The sequence below is a fragment of the Orussus abietinus genome, unplaced genomic scaffold, assembly GCF_000612105.2.
Source record: "Orussus abietinus isolate OABI.00-Male unplaced genomic scaffold, Oabi_2.0 scaffold5, whole genome shotgun sequence".
In the NCBI taxonomy this organism is placed as follows: Eukaryota; Metazoa; Arthropoda; class Insecta; order Hymenoptera; family Orussidae; genus Orussus; species Orussus abietinus.
This window is the reverse complement of record NW_019394929.1, coordinates 1,056,446-1,081,952: the sequence shown is the minus strand read 5'-3', so window position 1 is coordinate 1,081,952 and position 25,507 is coordinate 1,056,446. Positions and strand designations below refer to the sequence as shown.

Here is a 25,507-nt window from a genome sequence, read left to right as displayed (position 1 = left end):
TCCTGAGGCCGCGACCGGAAGCGAGAAAGACTCTTGCCACGTGGAGCGATTTGGCTGGGATCGGTAGGTAGGTGCGAAATCGCGGAACTCCTTTCCGGACAAGCCGAAATTGGAATTCCTCGCGGAAGGGGTGTGTCCGTTCTGGCGTCGGTGTATTTCGAGAGTGTCGTATTTGGACCAGGTTCGCTGTGGAGTGCTCGAAACCGGTCATCTTCGGGAGGACGAGGATTCACGGCTCTCGCTGTCCGCCTCCTTGGCAACGTCTTTGCCGATTTGAATTACAACGCCGACGTCTCGGCGCTCAACGACGGCGCAACGACAGGCCCAGGAGGGGCGTCCTCTCCCGAGGCTGGCAATATTTTTGGAAATCTTCGAAACCCGATGCAAGAAGCCGGGGCGTACGTGCGAACTCGCCCCGCGTTACCCGGAAGTCGAGGATAGAGAGGTGCTAACGACCGTCGATTTGGTCGGGGAAAAAGAAAGGGAAAGGAACGAGAAATTTGTAGAGAAACAAAAGTCCAATCGGAGATAAATACCAATTTTAGACATTTCATCGAAGTTCGGCATCACCAATGCCTGGAACGCATCTCTAAGACCGGGAATTCGATTCTTGAATTTATCCGAATTTTTTTTTTCTCATTATAAATTTTTCCATTGTCAAACAAACTCGCGTCGTTGATCAACATTTGTAAGTCTCGTACGAAAATGTGAATTTCCCGTGGGAAAGTTGATCGTATGTACCGGGGAATCGGATCCCAGGAATCGAGAGAAGAGTCCCGACGTAGACGCTCAAATTCAAAGGGAAATTTTTATGGGTTTTAGGTGACGGTCTTTGTGCGTAATTAATGTTTAATGAGAAGTTCCCCTGGCGCGTAGGTATGGACGGCGCCGACCAGCGTCGTCGTCCATATTGCTAGATATACATCATACGCTAAATAGAAACGCTAAAGAGGACCATAAGGAATACGGCCATGGCGTAAATAATCCAAAGTGGACGTCGAGAGCCAAGAGAAAACGAGCCTCGGCGAATCGTCCTTTTGGGGTGGGATTTATCGCGAGGTACTACCCGAAGAAAGGAATTATACTTGGAAAAAATTTGTACCAAGTTGTTTCTTCGAGTGTTTCTCTCGAGTATTCGGTTTTATCGCCTCGGCGTTCCGGTTATGGAAGATTGCTCTCGTTGCGACTTTCGGGAGGGAATTCAGCTGACGAATGCCGTGGCGCTCTTCTCTCGAATGTCCCTCCTCGTTTCATCGTGTTTCTGCCGACGGTTGTCCGGCCAATCGTAAACATAACCCAGAAACACGGAGGAAGTAAAACAAACGTTTAACCGAGCCACCGGTCGCCATGTCTCGGCGTTTACGTCGGCCCGTCACTTGGGTTGCGCAACTATCGACGGAGTGAATTAGGGATTGGGATTTAGTTATTTTCGACGAGTGTTCTTTCTTCCCGGCTTTATTGCTCGCATAAGTTTTAAGTAAAGCCCCTACGAACGCCTAGAATAGTCCTAAGGAAAATACCGTAGTCATTTTCCCCCACGTTTCGTGGGGGAGATGGAAACGGTCTCTTACTGAGACCGTCCTCGTCAGAACTTAACCATAGGTACATATATATATTTTTTTAAAGTTGACTTCATTCAATTACGTTGTACAATATTTCCTCCGTGGATTGCAAAAGATTCGGCTAGGATTTTAGGTGCTAAAAATTCTTAAAAAAAAGGATACACTGACAGAAAAGAAAAGATTAGTCGCCCGAATCGTATATAATTGCAAGAAATAATTATTCCGTCGAGAAGAGACATTCTAGGGTTAATTTAAGGGAATTTCCTTTGTTCGCCCTGACATCTCTTCGGACGCATCCGATCGCGGGGTTTCGTTGTCGCAATGCATGTCTCTTTGAGTCGGTCGATTTCTTTCTTTCTCGGGGTAATTACGTGAAATTTCCGCGCGACGTTGCATCGACCCCTTCCGAAAATACACACCTCGGGGACGTAAAGGGGACTTCGAAAAAGGGGTCCCCGAGATTCGGAGAAACCTTTCGAGATGTCAGCCTCGTTCCCGGGGCGTCGCGTCCGACATTTAGGACTGAGCAACCCCGACTCAGACCGAGGAGACGAAATAACGAGCGACTCGGTCCTTGCACGCGTCGTGTCGGGTCGGAACAACGCTCCTTACAAGACGGCTTGCTGCTTCGTTAAACTCGCCGAGGGCTCGCTCAGTGCGCACCCGAACCCGCGAACGCTCCTAATGAGCCTCCTCGCGTTTCCGTTTGCGTTTCTGGTCGATGCCTCCGGCGTCTCAATTAGAGAGGTGACCGTACTCGATGCCGATGCCCCTTACCGGCTTGCAAAAATAGACCAACTCGCTTATTCCGGGAACAATGGGTCCGATCCGACCATTTTTTGGGTCCATTTTCCTACGACCCCGCTATCGAAACGAGCGCCGAGATCAGCTGATCGTCAGCTGACTTTTTCCGGGGGAAGCAGAAAGCTCCTCCTAACAATTGCACATGATCTTTGTACTTAGGTTTAAACCGACTCAAAAGAGGTCTCGTTTTATGAAACTTCAAAAAGTGAGTCGATTCAATTTTTCAAGAATTTCATTGTACAAGCATTTTTAATTTCTCTGAAAAAAATGTAATTTCACGGGGGTCAGGACCTTCCTCATAGTCTCCATGTCCGCGTTCTAAGGGTTGAAACGAAATTTCGTGAACGATTGATCTTTGGGCGCCACTTTTGGGCCTCTTGTGTTTCTTTGCTTGCAGTCATCATTTCGTTGGTAATCAGGGGACCAATCGGAGACTGGTTCCGGTTATTGTCGGGACCAGGGCACGGTACGGAAACGGATCGCCCTGGGCTCGGAAATTAGGTGAAAGAAGGCCGGCAATTCAAGACGCCGGGCGTCGAGGCAAAGCGCCGGTCTTAATGGCGGATGAGCGCCAATATAACGTATAACGAATTACCTACAGCTGTCCGAAATGTCGAAGTGGTCTTGGCTGAACGCGAGTCATTGTCCTTGCATTCTAATTTCGAGACGCAGTTAGGGTAGCCCTAAGAAATCGGTCGGGGGTGCAGACGCGTTCTGGCGACGCCATTTTCGACGCCTTCGGTCACGGTCGAAGATGGTCCCGAAAATGTCAACCCTTTCGATATGGCTGTCTTTCGCCGACATGCTTTCGCTACAGGGATCTTCGAATCCCGAATTAAGCACCGAGGTACTAGGATAATTACAACACTAATCTACGTGTTACTAGGTCTCTATATTTTTATTACGATTTTATTAAGTCTCATCAAATTTAGGGAGTCTTAATGGACGTCATACGATTTTAATGGGGGACTATAATCATCGGTTGTATCTAATGGGTTGGAAATCGCGGGCGAAGGGGGAGAGGGGGTCGATCGGTCTTGGAGGAAGGGAGACGTTCTTAGGATTCTTCGATGGACACCTCGTTGTTGGGACAACTACAAAGAGGTTGTCAGCCTCGGGTCAAGCACGTGTCCAAACATCGGTGTCAGTGCTCCCGTCTCCCGAGCAGAGAGCATCCCGAAATAAAAAGGTCGGCTGTATTTTTAATCTCCGACTATTAACGCCGAACCGAGCTGCTCCTGTGTTCTCGGTCAGTCTTGAGTTTGGGTTAGCCTCCCATTAAGGAAGACATAAAAAAGAAAAAAGGACATTTATTATAAACGTCGGCACTCCGGATTTTAGGGATCTCATGACACCCTACACATCACAGGGAATTATATTGGGTTGGCCCATAACTCCTGCCGTTTGGATATTCAACGTGTCGTATTTTTTTTTTTTTTTTTTTTCAAAGCGAGGATCGGAAAACTGCCTCTAATCGTTTAATTTTACCTATTAATGAATGTTGATTTAGATTCGAAGGAACGACACGAGCATTTGTATTGTTTGTAACTAGGTCGGTTTTGAGTTAGCTTCATATTTATATGTTTTAGCAATTTTTTTTTTTCATTCACAGTGGATGCTTTCACGAGGAGGCCTTATTAGCGTCTGTTCGGTCAATCCGCACTTGTTGTAATGTAATGATTCGGTAACGCGGTACCAGGGTACGTCCACCTAGAGGGAGACTACTTCATCCGAAACTTGCCCGTTTTGTCAGCACTGACAGTTAACTTCGAAGCGGCGTCCGTTAGCTCGGTTCTTCACTTTGGTTATGTACTGGAATTCATTGCCGGTACTAAGATGGTGACGACAGCGCGGTGCATTGCTTCGTCGTGAGTGACAATGCTCCCGAAGAAGCACCGGCAGCACAGCTGGGGGAAAGGCTCAATTTTTGGCAATTGAAATCGACAACGAATGTGCCTTCGTACCGATGGTGTTTCAAGAAACCCGTAAAATAAATCAGATTTTCAATTATTAACTAAGCGAATTTTGCGATACTTATAACGGGGAGGATTTGACGGAAAAAGTATGTGCCATGGTATAATTTAATATCTGAAGAATATTATATTATGATAAGAATATTTAATACTTGAAGAATATTAATAAAATATTAATAAGGTAATTAATATTAATAAAATATCAATAAGAAAATTAATATTAATAAAATATCAATAAGAAAATTAATATTAATAAAATATCAATAAGAAAATTAATATTAATAAAATATCAATAAGAAAATTAATATTAATAAAATATTAATAAGAAAATTAATATTAATAAAATATCAATAAGAAAATTAATATTATAAATTCGTGGAGGGAGTCGAGCCTCGCGGAGAGCTGACTTAGCGCGAAGAAGTCTCGGCGGCGTCCGATTGGGCAACTATCGAAGGTCGATTGGGGAAGGTCTGAGTCGGAAATACACTTTTCTTGGGTAAATAAAAAAGAATCGCACTCGGCGGCCACATCACTGACGCAAAGGGCGGCGCGACGGAGGGGATGCGTAAAAATATCACACAACGCACGGGACGCCTGCGCCCGTGGAAACTTTTCGAAGCTGCAACGTGTCCTTCGTCGGCTCTTCTGCCGATCGAGTGACTCCATTTAACGACTCGTTGTTTGAATAAAAATACCGGAATTATCGTCAAACCCGGCATCGACGTAATTCCCGCGGTAACACCTCGAGACCCTGCCCAGAGTGCTTAATTAAAATGATCCGCCCTCGAATCGACGAAATTAAATAAAATCAATGGAGATTTGAATGCTCATCGGTAGGGGCAATGGCGATTCGCAGTTATCCGATAAGATAATTTCAAAGGACGTGCATTTGCAGAGCCAGACGGTCGCTAGACGACTCCTTTCTCAACCTCGGGACGTGAATGGGGTGCGACCATCGCGGAGCTTTATTCACGCTTTTATCATGATTTTTATTCGACGATAAGCTCGGTGTTCCTGGGGTCGTAAACGAAGTGCCGAGCGACGCCGCAAGCCGTGTAAACGCATCGGCGCCTTAATTAACGCGCATCTCGACGCCGAGCTTTCCTTGGGCTTGAGCTTTCGGCGGATCCGCTCTTTCGACGGGCCATTCGCTTTACTTTGTACCAGATGCCCTGGCCAGTCGTGTCGCGATGTCGCCGCGACGCCTATCGACGTCGTATAAAGTGGCGGTCGTGCTCGAGCAATGTTGCGAAGTGTGACAAGACGGAGCGTCGCGACGCCGCGGTCCTCGGTGGCTCTTGAATGGCCCTCAATTGGGATCGCCTGGAAATGATGGGTCAATTAAACCGTCTCTAATTTCATGGAAAATAATTTTTCCCCTCGCTTGACACCGGAAATTGAGAAATTCCTCGGTTCGTTAAAATTCATACTCGGCGAATCCGGTCCGTGAACTCGATTTGCAGATCCATAGAGTAAACGTCTCCTGGTCGCATCACCTGCAATTAATCGATCAATTAACTGAAACCGTCTCCAAATTAACCGAGATGAATTTTTTGCCTATTTTTCCGCTGGGAATCGAGGACTTCGCATTAACATTCATATTCAATGAATTGAAGACTCCTCCTGTATTTAAGAATTTATAGCGAATCCGGTTCCCAAAATTCGGGATTTCCAGATCTCTTGAGTGAATATCTTCCGAGCGTACCATCGCGGGGAATTAATTCTCCCCTCTGCGGATTCACCGAAATGGACCTTTTGTCTTCTTTCGGATCGTAAGTGGCCGAGTTCCACGATATTTCCGAATTTATGGCGCAGCCTGTTCGCGAGTTTTGGATTTGTGGAGCGGCGACAGACCGGTGGAAACTTTCTCGATTTGGTCCTGCAGCCTGGAACAAATGGGTGCATTAATTGGGCCGGTTGCAATCATTAATCCCGGCGGGTCTCGCGACAAGTTCATTTTGACTTGGCCCAGCAGGCCGGCTCTTAACAGCGAATATACGTGTTACCACGTGGCGCCGAAGATATGCCGAGATACCGCAGAAACGTGAATTTCGGGGACGCTTTCCGGGAATTTCACCGACGCCGCTGTTAACTCACATTAGTCGAGGCTCCTCGCAGCACAATCTAAACCGCGATGTCGCGAAATTGCGAGCTGAGTTATCCCAGCCGAACGTTAAAACGTCCCGGGGAAAGGGGAATTCTTCCGGGAGATTTGCATGATACTTTCGCCATCTTAGCGTCGCAACTACTTACAGGTGCACCTAGCATATGCCTCCTATGTAATGCCTACGTAATAAGTCACCTCGCGGCCCGATAGGATTTGTTGCCGCATTTCGAATGGGCCGAGAATTAAGAAAATCCAATTTCCGCGACGCGACGCGTCGCGGTGTCACGGAGATGTCACAGCGACGCGCGGGGGTTTAAGATGGCCGATTAGCGTCAAATAAAGTTTCGGACTAGGTCGGATAAGAGACGCCTCCGTCCGAGAGGAGCATCGCGGCGCCTCGGTTCTCCTCGTCGCAAGATATCGTCGAGAAGGAAATGCTTTTTTATTTTATCCGGCGCTGGATGGTACAAATGGATTTATTCAAATTAATCCTAATTTTTATGCGGGTGAATAAGTTTTTTTACAGCGGTTCTGGGAGGTGGTTTTTTTTAACGGTGAACATTTACCGCGGGGGAATTAGAATGATTTTAATGATTTTAACATTTAAGGGCTTGATGTCGCGAAACGTGGGGCCGGGTATTTGTATTTCTGGCTTTGTATTTTTATTCCTATACCCCGCAGGAGTCAATCTTATGTGTGCTGGGATAAGTGCGACTCGTAGGTGAGCTCTTGAGAAAATAAATCGGAACCGCGTGCAGGAGGCTTTGAAAATATTGTTCCGAGCTTTTTTGGGTCGCGCGTCAGCGAATTCGCGAAACCGCGAAAGTCGAGACTCGAGGATCGATGGAGAACCGGGAGGACGAAGACGTCGTCTCCTTCGAGCGCTTGCCAAACTACCTCGACGTGAACTCCTCGTAAATTCGCGTGAACTGCGCCGGAAGTCGAGGAGCCGAAAGAAGGCCGATTAAGGTCCGGCCAATGCCGCCCTCGATTGAGACGCACCGGCTTTACGTCGAAGCTTCCTTCCGGAAGCAATAAAGCTCGTGCGTAAGATGCGAAACTCTCGGTACGATTCCAGGGATATATTTATTATTACCAACGCACGCTTTGGAAGATCTTCGTGCGCGAAATTCGCAGGTACGACCTTCAGATTGAGAGGCGGGACTATAACCGTCTTATTCACTACGATGTATATTTATTGGCCATATTGGATGTGGTAGTGGGTCGATAAATTTATCCACGACGTCTCTTTGGGTCGATTGTAAATCCATCGAAATTTCAAAACCCGAAAGTCTGCGTCACTCCGCATCGATCAGATTTCTGGAAATTCCCGAAATTAAAATTGTTTTATTTATTAAATATGCTGTTCATGTTGGCGGTATTTCTGATACAAAAGATCTATCCTGAATTTCGTGAAATCCAAGTCTTTTTTATTATCTTGGTGATTCCCTGTATTAAATAGAAATTTAAAGACATACTTTTTTTTATACATTCATGTAAACTGTAAAACCGAATTGCGGAAGGTAGTCGTCTTCGGTCGGTTTCCTCTTTCGAAAGCTCTTCCCGCCAGTTTTCTGCCGAGATCTGGAGCTTGGCAGCCCCATCTGTCGGGTGCGTGGGAGAGCTCAACTCGGTCGAGCTTTCCTTCTGGCCGAAAGCTCCCAACAGGTGCTGCCAGCTGTAAACAACGGCGAGTCCCGGAATTACGAGGAGGTCTTGCTCGCGCCGTAAGCTCGGTACATGGAGTCTCACCGACGGTAATTAATAGCGGCACTAATGGTCGCACCAAAAGCTCATCTCTTACTCCTGCTAATAACATCGGCGATTGCCAAATTGGCGAGATTCGTATCCCTCGGAGTCCCGCGAGTCGCGTGGAGAATTGGAAAGGAGAAAAGGAGGTGATCACGAGAGATCGTAAGTCTTTCGCGAGACTTTCAAGCCGGCGTTTGAAGTCTCGAAGGGCGCAATAAGTCGGATCGGCCATTACGCTCTCCACCGGCAATTGTTCCGAGATGAAAGCTCGAATCGGTAAGTCAAGCCGACTTATCCCCGCGACGAGTTAAATCCCGGAATGATTGAGATCCGCGATAGGTAAAGGGCGGCTACCGGAACCCAGAAGAGAGGGAACTAGAAGACTAATTCCCCTGCAACTGCGCCGAAGACAAGGAGGAAGATGACGCTCGCTTTGTTCCTTGAAGCGAATAATTCGACCGGGCAGCCGTCGCTCCTCGGGCCCGCCAGGATTGCCGGTCGTGCTATTTACCAGTGGTAAATCTCTTCTCGGAAGAGGACGCTAAATCACCCAGGAGGCCAGGAGTTGAATACCCGTCGCGGTTCGTCGCAGCTGCGACGTCGTCTGGTTCCATGCGGTCGCACCTGCCAACCCACGTCCTCTCCGACGGGGTGGACAAGAAAAGCTCCACCGGGACCGGCCAATGGGAGACGCCCTGCTCCTCCGCATCCCAAAGAAAGAACCTCCCCATTCTGACGTTCTTTACGATGACGACTGACCGGAAACCCCCGTGACTGGTTCCCCTACAAACATGACTGACCGAAGACTCTCCACGTCCGACTTTCTGCACTGCCAACCGGAATTCTAATTTCCAATTGTTCTCCATTTCTTGGATGACCACGATCCCTAATCGACTGAGTACTAAAAATAATATTAGACGTCCTTCCGCATTTTTTTTTTTGCATCATGAATTTTAGAGGAATCCCTTAGCGATCGCGGAAATTTCGCTTCGCTCGTCTTCGGTTCTTTCGAAGCACTTTTTATCACCTCAGAGTTGCCAAGTTCCCCTAATCCCGCGATTACATCGCAAATGTATACATAGTTATTTATAAATTAAGATTCGGACGCACCTTCCGGGGTCTTAAATCGCATTTTAGGAACCGCGAAGAGGACTCTGCAGCATCCTTCTCGAGAGTGATCTTGATCTTCCCCTTGCCTTCTGCGTGCCTCGATCGGAATTCTAATTTCTCCCGTTGAAATGTCGGCGACGATAAAGGAAGCGAAGTAAGCGGGGCACTTTAGGGACGCCGAAGAAAGGGACTTTCCTGGATTTGTATCGGGAAAGTCCCGGAGACTAGTCTGCGCAATTTTCCATGGTTTCGCAACGCGTGACGGGATTTTGTATCCCGGCGTGGGCGGGTCAGATTAATGGCTCGGCGTAAGAGAGCGGAAAGGACAAACTAGAACTTGAAGATGGCCCCGAGCCTCGCTTATCCGCGAACTCTTACATAAACGGAAGGCCCGCCGTGCCAAATATTATTTCTGCGTTCGCAAACAAACGCGCTCGGACCGATGGGAGTGCGCGAGCGCGCAACACTCCGGACACTTGGAGATGTTTAAGTACCCATACACGGGGATGCATGCAGGCACGTATGCAAACGAGGTCGAAATAAATTCGCAAGGTCCGCGGCCACGTAGGTACGCGTGCCTTTTGGATGCGCCGAATTTTCCGCGGGAAAAGCCTCGCGATCTCCTGGCACGAGCGAGGAAGAAAGAGGCAGTACGCGGGGAAGGGAGAATTTTTTCACCACGGATTAATAGCTCTAATTGCAACAATTTATCCTAAGCAAGTTCCTTTGTCCACCGATGTTAGGGAAAATCGAGAATCGGGAATTATTTCCCTCGCGTTAATCTCTACAGCTCTTACTTATCGTTATGTAATCTAACTGGGCTCTGTACAAGCGGACTCGGTACTTTGTCTCCGTGGAGCTTGAATCGAAAGCACTACTGGCAAGTATGAATTACTTGTTTTGACGGTAACGTCGTATCCGCGAGTAGTTCGGATGCAAGGATTCGCAACGTCCGCGGCCAGAGAAACGATATCCATATATTAGTTAAGTAGATGACTATCTTTGCGATATCAACTTGGCAACTTTGATATGTCAGGGGTGGCGGTGACGCTCGACACTTTACGCTAGTTAACGGAGTAATTATACTTGATGGCAGGTGCGGCTAAGGGGAATTATCGTTCGACCATTCGATTCGACCTCTTCCTGTACGATATCGGCGATACGTTCCCCTGTCTCTATTTATAATGGTCGCGAAATGCGAGGCTCGAATTTAGACCCACCCCGACGCCCGGCGTCGGCAATGGGAGGCATCCCAGGCCCGCCATTGATGACGTCGAAAGAATTAATCCTTGGAACCGGCTAATTCGGTGGCCTTTGGCATCCAAAACCCGTGTCACTCCGATGGACCGTTTGTTATCCGATGAGACGTCGCGGACTCGCGAAGACGTTCCTCCTGCTGTCCCTCGCGCCGCGGGCGTCGCGACGCCCCGCGACAAAAGAGCGTCCCGCTCTCGCTGACGCATTGTACTTCTCGCGAAGCGGCTGCGCGAGCCAGATGCTCTTTCATCGGATCGTCACTAATCCCCGGACTATCCTGACGGAAACTCGAAGTCGCTTTACACGTGTCGAGATCCTATCTGCGCGCAATTTTAACCCCTACGTACGTGCAATTCGATGCACATTTGTTAACACTACCGGCGCATTTTTCTTTTTTTTTTTTGGCTGTGGCGGAGTCATCTGAAACCACTCGTCTTGACTGGGTCTGGTAGTTTTCCAGGTTTACATTTCATGTTTCTGGTAATTCAGTGTTATGGGCTCGATCAGCTGACCAAAATGCGATTTTTCTACTTACGTGAATTCAGCCTACTCGCTTGCGACAATTAATTATTCCTTTTTAATTGGATCGCCGTCGCAATTTTTTGGCTCCTATGGCTATGCAATTCGATGTACATTTATTAAGGACTTAGCTTAACGGCTGACTAAAGCGAGATTTTTCTACTTGCATGAATTCATTTCGTTTATATAGAAAATAGCTGTCGGACGCTTTGTTAAGCGTGGTAATTTAACTCGCTATAGATATATGCAGATAAAGTGTGTATAACAATAGAATGAAAATTATAGAATATCATACAGCTTTGTCCAGATAATCGACGTACATTTTTAGAGTTATAAATACCGGATAAATTCGATCTACGAAGAAGAAGTAATAATTCAATGCTTCTCAAGTGGAGCGGGCAGTTATGCTTTTGTTACTCGTTATATGTACACCGGTACTATAATTATTCAATTATCTGCAGCAGTGGCAATGTACCATCTCCACGGAGGAAGTGGCGGGGTACTAATGAGTATTTGGCAACGAGCGCCTGTCGTAAGTTGTTTCTTCAATTACGAATGTATTAAATTGCTCATCTCAGATGCTGACAAGTGTAGGTACACCGTGCGTGGGCGGTGCTCACGGCACATTTTCTCTCTCTCTTTTTTAATACGTTAAACAAACCATCACATCGGATTTTCCTACCGTACGCGAATTAATGTATCTTACAAATCGCGACATGCAGATCGGCATCACGATCCTATAATATATTATAAAATTAATAAATACATCAAATTGTCCCTAATCGCTGTACTTCAATTTCCGGCAGAAGTTAACAAATTTCTGGAAGAAACTGAAATGTCCCTTATAAAATGTGATGTTAAAAAGAGAGATGGGTACATTTATTATATACATATTTTTTTTATTGCGATTGAATATGTTAGGAGTAATCGATAAGAAGGAGAGGGATGATACGTCAAAAGATCCGCGAGACGACCGCTCGATTTGCCCCACGACGTGTAACTCATTCGACTTTCCTGGAGCGGTCCTAATGACGTTTTACTGCTGCCGTTATTATTATTAATAGTATTAATAGTATTAATAGTATGGCTACCCACGGAGAGGCAGTCGTTACGGCGTGCAATAAAATGGCCCCGAGGTTGGCCACGATTCGCGAGGCTGTATTCTCCCGTGACGACGCGCCTCCGATGCCGTGAGTCACGTCAGCACGCGTGCCCACGGGAGTGACGTCTAATGACGACATTTTCCTCCAAGTGAAATAATTAACAAACCGTTATCAACGATCCACCAACATATCAATCTGAAATCTGATCGAAAGCTTGCTGGTCGACGCTGATCCACCAAAGCCAGGGCTGATAAGGAAGCTTTTCATAACAAAGCGATATAGGGGACAACGAACGATTATGAAAAATAATAACAATTGGGCTTTAATAGAATTTGGAAATTATCATTTTGGTGGTTTGTCATTGATATGACGCGACCGATCGGTGATCGATCCGTGTACTCGTTCAATTAGCTAGTACTCTAATCTCATGCCCGGTCTACCGCACAGGTTGTAAAGCTCGGCTCGTGTCGCGCCACTCGGCATCCCCGTCGTGTATCGCCATCCTAATTATATTTGTTTCTCCGTATTTCTGGAATCGTACCGACGGGGCGCCGGTCCGCTTCGGGAGAGACGCGTTTCTCCTCTTCAGTCGCGCGAGGTTCTCCTCGCAAGGCGCACACCGGGACGGAGGAATATCCGGGACACACCCTCAGCCCTCGGGATCGCCCTTGACTCCGAGGACCCATCTAAGGGAAAACGCCGAATTTCTGGCTGCCTGGTACCGCTCCCGATCAGCTGGGGCTATCCTGGCCAGCCGGGACCGATTGACCACCGATCGACGAGTCGACATCTATTCTTGGGAGCTGATCGGCTCGTTTTTCTCGCCGCTGGGAGAGGCGGCCACTGTGCCGGAAACTCGCCGGGGAAGAGTCGACTACGAGTTTGGAGGAAGCTGGAAGCTCGAACGAAGAAGTCCGGATTTTATAGGAATTCTTAAAGAATTCTAGAAGAATTTTTCAACCAATCCCTGGAGGTCCTGGATGTGACGAGGAGGTTCCTCCCACCGTTTTGGCGACTTCGAAGAATTATTTGGATAATTGGACACTCGTGGATGATCCTCGTGAACTAATTCGTCATGTTCTCCGTGGTTGCCGTGTGAGGTCAGGAGACCGGAAGTGCCGGAATTTTTGGGAAAGGGAATTAGAGGAGTTAGGAGAGACTCGAAAGACTGCAATCATGGCGACTACCGAGGTCTTTCAGGACTGGGACTCGCCCCACGAAAATCTTTCCTCGATGGGCTCCAGGAAGACTACCAGGAAGACCACCACCACGACGACGAAGACGACCACGAGGAGGGAGGTAAGGCTGGAGGAAACTTTGACACGTTGTCCATGCGGTGGGTTCATTCCATAAAACCTAAAATTTCGGAAAATGTCAGCGCTGGTCATTGGGATGTTAATTTACCGTCTATTAATAATTAACGCGGTTTGATTGAAAAATCCCTCCACGGATATAGCCTTAATTTATTTCTTAAGCGGGAAGAAATTGTCAAATACGTGATAACGGGCTTAAGTTGCGGTGCAGTTTCTTCCTTGCTACCAGGATGTGGTGTGAAAGAAGATAATATTTATTTAACTATTATAACCCGCGACTGTTGCGACTTCGGCACGTTTTAGTAGTCAGGAAATTGCGCGGGGAGGTTTTAGCGGGAACACGGTGAAACGTTGCTTACAATTGTGCACGTCTACATCCTCGTATGTATATAAACTATTTCCCTACATTCATCTGACGCATTTGGAGTAGTCGCATATTTTATTGCGCTCCTAAGTTGAAGGACGACGTGGATCGCTGAAGATGGGAGCGCTTCGTTCGGTCCACGTTTTAATGTATGCAGATTTCTCCGTTTTTGCCAATACGACGTATGGGGATCTTCCGGCCCAAGATTTCCACCTATGAATAGATAAATGCGTGTACCGTGACAAGAATGCGCGGGCGATTTCTGTAGGATCTTTGCCAAGACCCAAGGTCGCTAATCTGGTCTGAAGCGCGATCACGGACGGGCAATTCGCAGGTTTTCGACGTGACGTTCAGAGAAATCGGCGAGCAGAGGGTGCCCGAAGTGGCCGGTCCCCAAGTTCCTCGGAAGCTGGGCCAGAGATGGACCCGGAGATCCTCGGACCACTGCACAAAAAGCTCCTCATCCAAATGCGCTTTATCGTCTTGGCCGCCGATCCCTCTCGGCGACTCCGTTTCGCGATGACGGAGGATAAATAACAAAGAACACTTGGCAGGGACCGTGGAAAATTTCGATTTTACCGCTACCGAATTAACTTAATTTTTTTTTTTTTTAATTTTAGAGAACGCTTCCTTCTCTTGAGCTAACGTGACAGCTCATGCCGCGGGAGGATCCACGTTCCGAGGAAATTCCTTGGAGCTTGATCTCTCAAATTGTTGTTCCATTGCCCAAGAAACTCGCACTCGAGGTAATGGGAACGACGTTAAGGTCCTTGGTATTTATTTTAATATTTTACATTTTAGAAGAATTTCTCTATTCGTTTGAGGGAAGAATGCCTTCGATGGTTAACCGTTGCTTCGCGGATGAACAACGGATTTTTTTGTCGGATAATGTCGTGATAGAGAATGTCATGGCAGGATCGTATCCAGGAAGCTGATGTCTCTTAATCTTTCTGCCTTTGTAGCCTAATGTAACCAAACATATTTTCTGCAGTACTCGACTTTCTGCAAAAGTAAAAATTTCATATAAACGATGGTGCTTGTTACTCTAAGATGCAGGAACGAAATTAATTATACTGTACGTTGCATTTCACGGCGAACCACCTAGTTTGGCACCAATAGCCTGGTCCGAGGGTGCAGGGATTTCCAATTTTCTAAAATACAGTATTTTGTTTACATGAATTACTTCTTTTCTTTGGATTAGATGCAGATCGTCGTCGACAAACGCTTAAATTAATACATTAATACTACAATTAATTGCAACACTGTTACACTTATTTACCCCTCCCGTAACATCGACTGCAGCAACTATCTGAATGCCAATTACAAGTATAAGAAAACATAGCAGTAGCTCCTTCATTTCTAAACAAAAAATATTGCTAACACTGGTTAAGAACTTACGATAAGCACACTTTAAATATTATCCTTATATACCCAACATACATTCTTATCATTTACGAAGATATCGTGAGCCACCGAAATGTCATTCGATTTTTTTTCTTATCTTTTTAACGCGCACGACTAACATTAGATATTTCACATCCGGCTAACAACTGGGTCTCATTGCATTATTAATTCTTTTTTTTTTTTGTTAAATTAACAATTGTAGGTACTCGACAGTTCCCCAGGGAATTAAATTTAAAATGTACAAATCGTCCTAGCAATGTCCCCATTTCTTATAACATGAGCTTGGAACTTAAAGAGCTCGATAATTCCGGTGCAAGTAATTTCTGCACTATTTCTAGCCTTACGAGACTCCTTTCTCTTAGTCTCTGACTATCTCGGATTCTCATAATTTTCGTAGGGCCTCTGGCATAAGATCACGATCCACGAGAAGATCAACGAACTATCGCCTGGGACCGCGGTAGATAGTAAATTATTCCAGCCTTTTGAGACGCGTGGGTGCCGGAATTATGACATATGCGATGACAGTGACACAAGAGTGTTTGCGTTACCAAGACCGTCTTTGAACCAGGATAGTCCTTGCACCTACGAATCTAGGTATACTTGTTTCCTCGCGCCGCGTTTCAAGTACACCTCACACTCATTATCAGTAGCGACGGTATAATAATTTAAAATTCCTCCCAGAATTTCTCTTTTCCTTCATCGGGGTTTCACGTGGAATAATTTCCATCTGACCGGGCAGAAGCGGTATCATTGCATTTTCGGCAATCATTTCATCGAATTTCCCGACCAGCTTTATCCACCGTTAATGCTCGTTTTCACGTCCTCTATTTCGGATAAGCGGGAGGGAAATGTTTTTCCGCGGGAATTTCGGTATCTCTCGATCCCGGATTGACATAGGGTAAATTTCGCTTTGGCCCGGCTGCCTGACGCATGCTGCACTTTATCACTTGCAACATGAATAAGCAAATCATGCCGCGAGCGGTGCGTACTCGTGATGACACGATCAGTGGAAATGGAATATTCGGCCAGACTTCAAATATCTGCCCGGCTGGGATTTCTCGTTTTTATTTGCGCACCGGCCACGTTGCATTTAGCCTTCTTCGAAATATTCCGGCGATAAACAAAATTTCTTGGCCGTTCCGACATTACACCTTTACCTATGCCTTAAATTTATGTTTCCGTTCTTAGAGATTTAAACCTCCGTAAGCTATATTTCGGGTGCAGCGGACGTGTGCAAAAATCGCCGTTTAATCTAAGGTCACGCATCTCTTAGCCACGTTCTAGCCTAATTGGAAAAAAGCAAGGTTCACTTTTCGGATGGAATCCATCGCCTTTTGAATAATCGATCTCGATTCAGATACGAAAGAAGCCGGACGTCCGGAGTTTCGATTTATGCGATCGAGAAAACGGCCACCCTGTTTTCCAAAAATATCGCGGCGCGCTTCTTCGAGTCGTTCTATCGATTCACCCGAATATTTTTGGCCCTCTAACCTTGGGGTCGGTCTGAATTTTACTGCGTAAAAAATACCCTCGGGATTTCAATTAATAATCATTTCGTGCCCACGGAATCAACCGTGCATACCCTCGTTGAATTTCGAGCCTTCAGTGCCGGGGTAGAGAAATATTAATTTTTTTATCTAACGATACTTTTCCGGAAATCGGTGGGATTTACATGGAAGGATTCCAGAACGTAACAATAGCACTCGCGGTAATACCCGGTCGACGACTTTGGATTGCCTAGAATCCAACGGTTTCGAACATGTTCACGTATCCACGGATCTGGGTTGCACGGTACATAAATAATCTTACGTGTCAATTTGATCTAAGTTTAGAGCGACTTTAAAGCGATACCGATGTGAACGTGCTAGCACGTAAACCTCGGCTACTGGAGCTATCGTTGGTTCTCAATCCCGGAAATCCAATTATTTAAGGGAAGTCGAAATTGTGCGGATTCCGTGCTAACGAAAAAAAAATAAAAAATAAAAAAAACGAAAATATACACCCCACGTGGTTGCGCCCGCTATAAACGTACACGTGGCATTTGAGGTTCTCGATGACAACCGTACAGAGAAAAACGCTAGACATTTTGTTCTTCACCGATATGTCTAAATGTCTCTTAGTGTAGGAAGGTTTTTTTATGCGAATAACAAAATGTTGTGAATTGTTAACAAAGAGGTCGGTCGCGGGAAAAGTGAGTATCGCCAGGACAAAGAGATCCCTGAAATTTTCTCTTTCCTTTTGTGAGGCGAGTCGGCAATTCCGCGAAGCGGGACGACGGAAAGCGACACGCGCGTCTTCCGCTGCGGAACGCGCGCGAAGGCCGCGCGCCGCGAGATGCGGATTTTAAAGGTGCAGCTGCATCCCGCAACTGCGCCGCCTCGAAGTCGCGCTATTAATGGCGCGAATCGAAATACCGCAGGCTGGGTTGACAAAGGTCAGGATGCAGATGTACGTGATCTAAGCACGGAGCTTAATGGAGTTTTTCCGGCGACCCATCCGAGCTTCGGCTGCGCACGAAGACGCTTAACCAGACGGATTAGTTAGGCTAAACTTGCGGGGAAACTCGCGCGGCCGAGAGAACTCTCCAGGATATTAATGAGTCGCGACTGCAGGGATGGGAGTAATTAGTCAGTGCTACCTTATGTTCCCGGCGATGCGTGAGAAATGGGTGGGAAGTGGACGATAAAGGGGAGAGAGCTCGGATGAGAATGTCACGTGGGACTATATTGATAGACTGCAACTGCAACGGTTCGACTAATTGGCCGATGCGGTACATCAGTTGTTTCCGCATCAACGCCGGGAACCCCAACAATGATAAGTTCCCCAGACGTTGAGTTCTTCATTTTTTTCTTCACCCATCTTAGACGCCTCCATTGCCCCTCAGAAATTTAACGAAGCTTCCTATTTCACTCGTGTACTTCTCCCATTTCTCATCGGTTAATTCTTTAAAATTGATATCAAATGTTCACATATTTCCAAATAAACGACAGTTACGATCCACCCGAAACAGTGGAAATGTTTTTAATACACATTTTTAATAGGCGGTATTTTTTCTTTTTTCTTAGGAGCAGGGTGTCTAATCAGTCATTAGAAATTATTGGGTGGCGATCTTTCGGATCTCGTTCATGACGCACTCGGTTAAGCGAGTTTTCTTACTGTTGACACAACTGTTGCACTAACACTCATTTTCTATCCTACAAATATAGCTATACTTAATTTCTACACACGTCCGTGCAACCTGTGCCGACTATTGAAATAGCTACTACCACGTCTAGCGACTATTTCAACGTCTTTCTCGTTAAAAAAAGAAGCTACGAACCCGGTTCTAAATACGGAGCGGACATATCAGATTGGACAATGCCGTCGCATAATGCGAGGAGAAAGAAAAGAGAGTGAAAGTAAGGACTAATAATAGTCGCCGTGACGATGGGTCTAATTAACGGCGCGGAATGCACTTTGCATTTCGACGCATTCCGTCGGTACGTCAGACGATATTGATAGGCCGCAACTGCATCGCGGCGGCCAATTAGTCGCAGACGCACACGAGTGATCGCACGATCGATCTCGATCTGCACCACGGTCCATCGATAGATCGGATCGCCGACAATGCCGGAACGATTTAATCCCGATCTGCCAACTAACGTCTTACACGAATCCTCGTTTGCGCCACTTGCCAAATGGTACTTTACAACTTGATTATTAATAGCTACGAGAAATTCTTTAAAAAAAAGAAAAAGCGACCCGCTGCGAGGATTCTCGATGAAATCAAATGCAATTGGCATTCTGCAGGTGCGCGCTGTTCGATGCACTTCTCGTCGAGCTTTTCACTCTCCGCGCCAATCGCCGATGTCATCCTTGGGAAGAGTCGTGGGCGGGAACCTGATCTAATTCGTAATTTAGCCCTGAAAAGTGGAGCAGCCGCCTCGTAAAGAGACCTCGCGACACATGTGGCCAGTAAAGAGGGTTTTCTCGCCGACTCGAAGTGCATCGCCAAGTGCAGTCGAGGAGCTTTACGGAAAAAGGCCAATTTTGCCGTAAATTCGGATCTCATGCTTCCCTAATTGAGCCTCTTTCTTTATAGATGGCTTCGCGATTATCCGCCCTAAATATCTCCCGATACTTGCACTTTTGTACAGAGTTGTTCATTACATGGAATTAGAAATAGAAGGCGGGTACAATTTTTCACGATCTTAGCAACTAGTCACGGTTGTCGGGCCTCAACCTTTGATGTCCCACGGGGCTAACGCGAAACTAAGAGGCTTAAGATCTAAATGTGCCAAAAACGAGCCGAAGCCTCCCACAAATGATCAACATCTGTCTCGCGGGCATGTATCATCTCCGAAGCAGTTTATAGTGATCCGCCAGAAGGGTGGCTGGATACAATGTAGTAACTGTAAAATATGGTGCCATGAATGCTGCTCGCAACTCATCATACGAAAGGAACTATCCGTGCGGCTTCTGCAAACCGTAGTTATTTAACCTCCCCCGGAACGACTGCAAAATCATGGGAGAAACTTAACTGCCATCCAATTCGTCGCATATATGTCGCGGTGAAAAATATGCCCCGCCTTCTGTCATAAATCGCGTTACATTACAACCCTCGGAATTCTTGACCAGAATCTTAATTCAATTTCGAAAACTTAACATAAGCGCCATTCTCGCGTTACTTCGTGCCACCGTCTATCGCTCTATCCTCACTTTGCCTTCCTAAACATTCTTAATTAATATTCCCGATTAATACCGGATTAAAAAAAACGCAGGAAATCACGAGCGGAATATAATCAAGCGATTTACTATCCTCGAGGCTTACGGTATAAATTAATCGGTCTTGCCTCGCACATCGTACAACACCTGGAAATTGCATTTGATTTCCCGCACGCGCGACGAGGGTGCGTCTTCGTCATCGCGTCAAGGTGCACAGGTAGCGTATACATTACGCCCCAGGCGCACCCGTTGCGTGTATTTCCTGCACATACAGGTAATACAGGTGTGTCGAGACGCGTGCGTTAAGCCGCAAGTAACGTGGACGTGTTCACGTTACGGTATGCCGAACACTCGCTGCGTCCCACGCGTGGGAAACGCAGCGACGACGAACGACCGCATCCGCCATCGCCCCGAAGGACCCGCTGGATGACGTTCATTTCTGATATGGCTCCATTGTGTCCAGAACGAGCGTCGAGCGGCTCATTCCGTGAAATTAACGAAGCCGGCGATAATGGCGAACTCGTGCTCGATTACGCGACCTATGGCCGCGCAAATGTCACGGCCCTGGGAGGCGTTGTTCCCGGGTGTTGCGTTCTTCGACATCGCCTCGTCGAGACAACAATTCCTATCCATCAGCTGATCTCTCAGCGCGCCCAGGTGCAAAAATCTTGTTCTCCACGTCTTTCACGGCTGGTATTGCCGAGGCCCATGGTGCTCTATAAATGAAAAATATGTGAATCGATATTCTAATTTCGATAACGCGACGCTTGACCGTACAAGTATGGTTCTCGGTGTTGGGTTCTTCGGAATTACCTTGCCGAGACAATTCCTATCCGTCAGCTGATCTCTCAGCGCGCCCAGGTGCAAAAATCTTGTTCTCCACGTCTTTCGCGGCTGGTATTGCCGAGGCCCATGGTGCTCTATAAACGAAAAATATGTGAATCGAAACAGGAAATTCTAATTTAGATTACGCGACCCTTGACCGTACAAGTATGGTTCTCGGTGTTGGGTTCTTTGGAATTACCTTGCCGAGACAATTCCTATCCGCCAGCACGCCCAGGTGCAGAAACCTTGTTCTCCACGTCTTTCACGGGTGGCACCGTCGAGACTTCATTTGCATTTTTCCCGTGTAGCTGGCACGGTGCTCTAGAAATGGAAAATACGAGTTACGGAAATGCGAGAATCGAAGCGGATAATTACAGTTTCTATATGTTAAAAATGGCCCCAACTGAGACGCGCATCTTTAATCGGGTGGAGTGGTTGTTGGTACTCGTGTTAATTTGCGAACCCGCTCAAGATACTTTCCTTGCCGAGACCTAGTTATTCAGGGGGAAGTTTTTACTTGTTTTCTCGGAGAGAGACGGGGAAGACAACGGACCAGGGGGTCGAATGGTAGAAGTATAGTCGGGGAGGAGTAGACGAGGCGATAGTGCGAGGTTTGGTTCGATATGCGCCTCCCATGGGAACGGATGGAGGGAATTGGTGCTCGACGGTTCCACCATTCCCACGGAGCTCGACCGGCAGAAGGAAGTGAACTGCCGGTCCGAAAGATTCGTAACTGTTACAAAATGCGGCGAGCGAAGGAAAAAGACTGCACCGGGCACAAAACAAGGCGTTACGAAACGGAAGGATCAATGCTTCGCTATATAATCGAAATGAAAAATAAAGAGCGTTCTTAAGGTCCGAAGGTTTTATGTGATATCGGTCATCCATGGGTTTGGCTCGTTCTGGAGGGATAATATTTAATGTCGATGTGAAGCCATCCTACAAATATGGAGCTGAGCTCGTCGCTCTGAATGTGACATTTCTAGAAGTTCGCCGGGGGCGAGCGTCTTATTCCCCTCTTTTTCTCTTTACAACATCCGAGACCTTGTCAGGGCTTATCTACTAACATCTACGCACTTCACGGAGACGTATGTCTCTCTTTCCTCGAGATTTCTTCGGCTTTCTGGTGAAGCACGTAAGCCTCATTATGCCGCGTCCTAATATGGGAAGTTACCCGGGAAATAAGTTACGCAAATCACTTGAAGAAACTCCTAGAGCCATTCGCACTAAAGAAAATAAAATACCAAAAAATTAGAAGCAAGAATGTCAGTTTCGAAACGAAGTCGCGTCGATGGTTATTTATCCCATCGTTTCATTTTTCAATGTTTAGGGGAGGATTTAACGTAGGCAGCTGATCTCCGAATTACGAAACCGTGAACCCACTCTCTTGGGACCTCTCGTAATTGCGTTTCCTTATAAATTCGTTCTCATCTTGACGACTCATCTAACACTTCGCCTTTCTCTTAACGACGCTTTGTTTTTTTCCTTTTCGGGGCGAAGTGTGAAAGTGGAAAGATGGAGTAACAGGGTTTGTTAAGCCAAATAAGTCTAATCTCCTTGGACTCACGTTACGGGCGGCGAATTGAGCTTTTCTTATTTGTTAAACGGTCTTATATAAAATGGACGGTCAATATTCGGGTACTTTGATAAGAAGTGGTCGACTAGGTCGCTACGTCGGGAATCTAGACGCATCGGCTGTTTATTCGCAAAAATGGCAATTACTCGTTATCAAACCGTTGCTGTCCTTCGATCGGCTGTTGCACCAAAACGGAGTGAAAGTCTGTAGACTGTACTCGAGTGCAGTCTGTATACTTCCCTACCACCGGTCTCACAGTTCCACTACTCCATGACTTTAACTCTCATCGAGTTTCAGCGTAACACTCAGTTGTTTAGTGACGTTCGCTTCGGAAGCTACTCCGCGGACTGTCGTCGCGATTATTAAACAACGTACAGCATTTGCGCCTAATTTCCCCCTCGAACAATAAGATCATTGGCGTGTAAAAGTGACACTTTGACCTCGCCATTTTGGAATTACACTTCGTGGTAAAGTTGCCTCGTAAGTAAACGACTTCTTAGAAATTCTTCATTAAATTATCGTTATAATTAAGTATATATAAATATAAGTAGAAGAATATTTTTTGCGCTTCTGTGGACATTTCTAACTTATCCGAGTTAACTGATATCGTTACACGATTGCACGTTTCTAACGCATGGATATGCCGGAGATCACTGACCTACCATAACGTGTCTTCGTGCATCCGGCGTTGCACGTGCTTGCAGATCTATGTACTAGGTTTGATGCAATTCGATATGCGATTGGTCACATTAAACAGGTATTATCGCCTCGCTCTTTTTCTTTTTGAGAGGAAATTTAGAGATACTTTATCGATTTTTTTATCCTAAAGGTCAGCTGCCGACATGCAATTATCCCCTAATTGATTTCTATTTTGCAATTTATATTTAATGTAGTGTTATCGGATGCAACGTACGAAGTCCTCGTTATCATTCCGTTCGCGTTTCGTTTGAACGTTTATCGATCATTGATCGCTTCGGTTGATCTATGTTGCGACCTACTCTGTGCTCGCATTTCCTGGACTGATCGATGCACTTTCTCGATCGTGAATCTTTCACGCTTTCCACGATCGGGTCGTTCCAGATTGTCACGACTATTTAGTAGCAACCTGACGATTTGTTACGGTGCTCCTGGTTGCTATAAAAGGCCAGTGCGATCAAGAAAATCGTTTCAACATCCGCTTGGGTCGGTCCAGTATCCACGAAGTCGTTTCACATCACCGATAAGGCAAAGCTTACATAAAGTTATGGAGCCGAACAAAGGACTCTTTATCATGACCCACTGATTGTTGAAATGTAATCTCCTCCATGCGTTTAAAATTTCCTAACGAACCAAACCATTGCCGATTTGATATTTTCAAAAGTGCCGGTGAAAGAAAAAAACATGCCACTTTAATTCCGTTTCCATATAAGCTGCGTAATAAAAATAAATAAATGCACAACTAACGGATACCTCAGGCGTGTAAATATCGCCGTTTAAATCCTGCATTCTTTGCATGGGTAATTAATGGCATCAGCTATTTAACTGTTAAGTAACCACGTATCGAACTCGCGTCGTGCCGTCATGTCTACTCGTTTTGCTAATTAGAGAGCTCGCTTAAAGCTTCCCCGACATAAAAGTCGTGGGTGTGATGTGCATACGGCCATGTTGAATTAGCCATTTATCCTTCGAGATTAAATTAAAGTCGACATCATATTACAATATCATCCGGCGTCCCAGGACTCTTTAAACTCGTAGGCGTCTATTTCTTTCCGAGCGTCCGTACCGAAATAGCCGCTTTGTCCTCATCTCTAAATTTCATCGTGTCTTTAAATCTTAAATACGAACGTCCTAGTCTGCTCCGGTTATATAATAAATCGGAGTGTGAGCTCGTAAGCAAGTTACATGTGCATCGCGGTAATCGCTTCATGCGATGGTAGGAATCTACAAATGACAATAATTACACCGTTTACATTGTTTCCCTTTACAACCTTCCTGACGGTATTTACGCCACGCGTAGATGCGTTTAGACGTTTTAGCACCTGATACTAGAAATACCTACGGAATAGCCGTACTTTCTTCCCAACGGCGCATTCGGCGAGCGTTACACCGCAAACCGGGGGAAAAAACGGCAGCGCGGTTTACGAGCGGTTTTGTTCTCGCAAAAACCCGCGTTCCCTTTTCCGCTTGCTCCTAATGACGTCGTTGCTCAAAGAAGACGTGTCGTCGGCGTCAATTCAACGATCCACGAGACCCGTTCGAGAGCAATTTAGCCCATAATTTAAACCTCGTTTAACGCGCACGGGTCGTTGAACGGCAACGCACACCGTGTAACGCGGTTTTGTCCAGAGACCGCAAAGTGGATCGTCGAGAAAATGCGAGATCTCGAGTGTCCCCGTAGCCAGGGTAGTCGGAAGATTGCGTTATTTAGATAACTGACGAGCACGTAGGTAGCTTCCATCAGTCCCGCTCGTGAAATCACAACCCCGACATCCGGACCGTGACTACACTCGCAATTGTTTATAATAACTACCTGCCCGTGACACTTTAAATGCTGGGTGTTGCGATTTAGTGTTCCGAGTTGCATCTTGGTCCCACTCTAGGCTTACATGCTTTTGGTTGCCCGAAAGATGAGGTACCTTCCACCACTGCCAACCCTGGGATGGGTAACAGGAAAACTCCATTAAGCTCTCCTTGAAGAAGCCTCTACAAATTATTTACGATTAATAAAAGTTTCTACTAAATATATAAATATCAGGTTTTACTGTATTCTTACTAATTCTTACCATTGACATTGCGATCGAGATGGAGTCTTTGGATGCAGACATGCACGCACCGTAAGCAAGTATAACAGATTGAGCAAGTACGCTCTCGATTATGGCCGTTGGCCATATGGACTCCGGGAAATGGCTCTTCCACGTCGATAATAACCAGTTAACGACGGTTGAACGGCACCTAGGTCGTCGTACCTTGGTCTGGGTGCGATATGAGTCGTGGTCCACATATCGTCTACTGTTATATCAGTAATAGGCAATTCTCGCGTGCAGCGAACCTATTGTCACGCGAGTGCATAGGGAATCTGGAGGCGTGTTTCCTGCCCCTTGGCCGAGAACATTTCTGTCATAATGACTACAGAGAGATGCGGTATCTGGATCAGA

General features: G+C 46.3%; 2 protein-coding genes across 11 annotated transcripts in view; one reads left to right on the top strand and one right to left on the bottom strand.

Moving 5' to 3' along the window:
* Window positions 1-25,507, top strand: part of LOC105701186 (tropomodulin) — a 70,421-nt gene that overhangs the window by 6,988 nt on the left and 37,926 nt on the right. The window contains exon 1 of one of the 9 annotated variants that reach the window (XM_012427691.2): window positions 12,766-13,486. The exons of 7 other annotated variants lie outside the window; for them this stretch is intronic. In XM_012427691.2, the coding sequence (XP_012283114.1) occupies window positions 13,364-13,486 (123 nt within the window). In that variant the 5' untranslated portion in view covers window positions 12,766-13,363. Of the gene's footprint in view, window positions 1-12,765; window positions 13,487-22,674; window positions 22,854-25,507 lie in introns of those variants that run through there. One more of the 9 variants, XM_012427699.2, reaches the window with a different exon arrangement.
* Window positions 14,612-21,072, bottom strand: LOC105701188 (prosaposin). 2 transcript variants are annotated; one of them, XR_001104184.2, is made up of 5 exons: window positions 20,997-21,072; window positions 20,786-20,892; window positions 15,144-20,688; window positions 14,944-15,015; window positions 14,612-14,866 (listed from the first exon to the last, which is right to left on the bottom strand). XR_001104184.2 is itself a non-coding variant. In XM_012427701.1 (3 exons), exons 1-3 carry the CDS (start codon window positions 15,219-15,221, stop codon window positions 14,828-14,830), a joined length of 189 nt encoding a protein of 62 aa, XP_012283124.1. In that variant the 5' UTR covers window positions 15,222-15,275; the 3' UTR covers window positions 14,612-14,827. The 2 variants fall into 2 exon arrangements, 1 of the variants encoding a protein (XP_012283124.1); XM_012427701.1 differs by lacking the exons at window positions 20,786-20,892; window positions 20,997-21,072 and having other exon boundaries at window positions 15,144-15,275.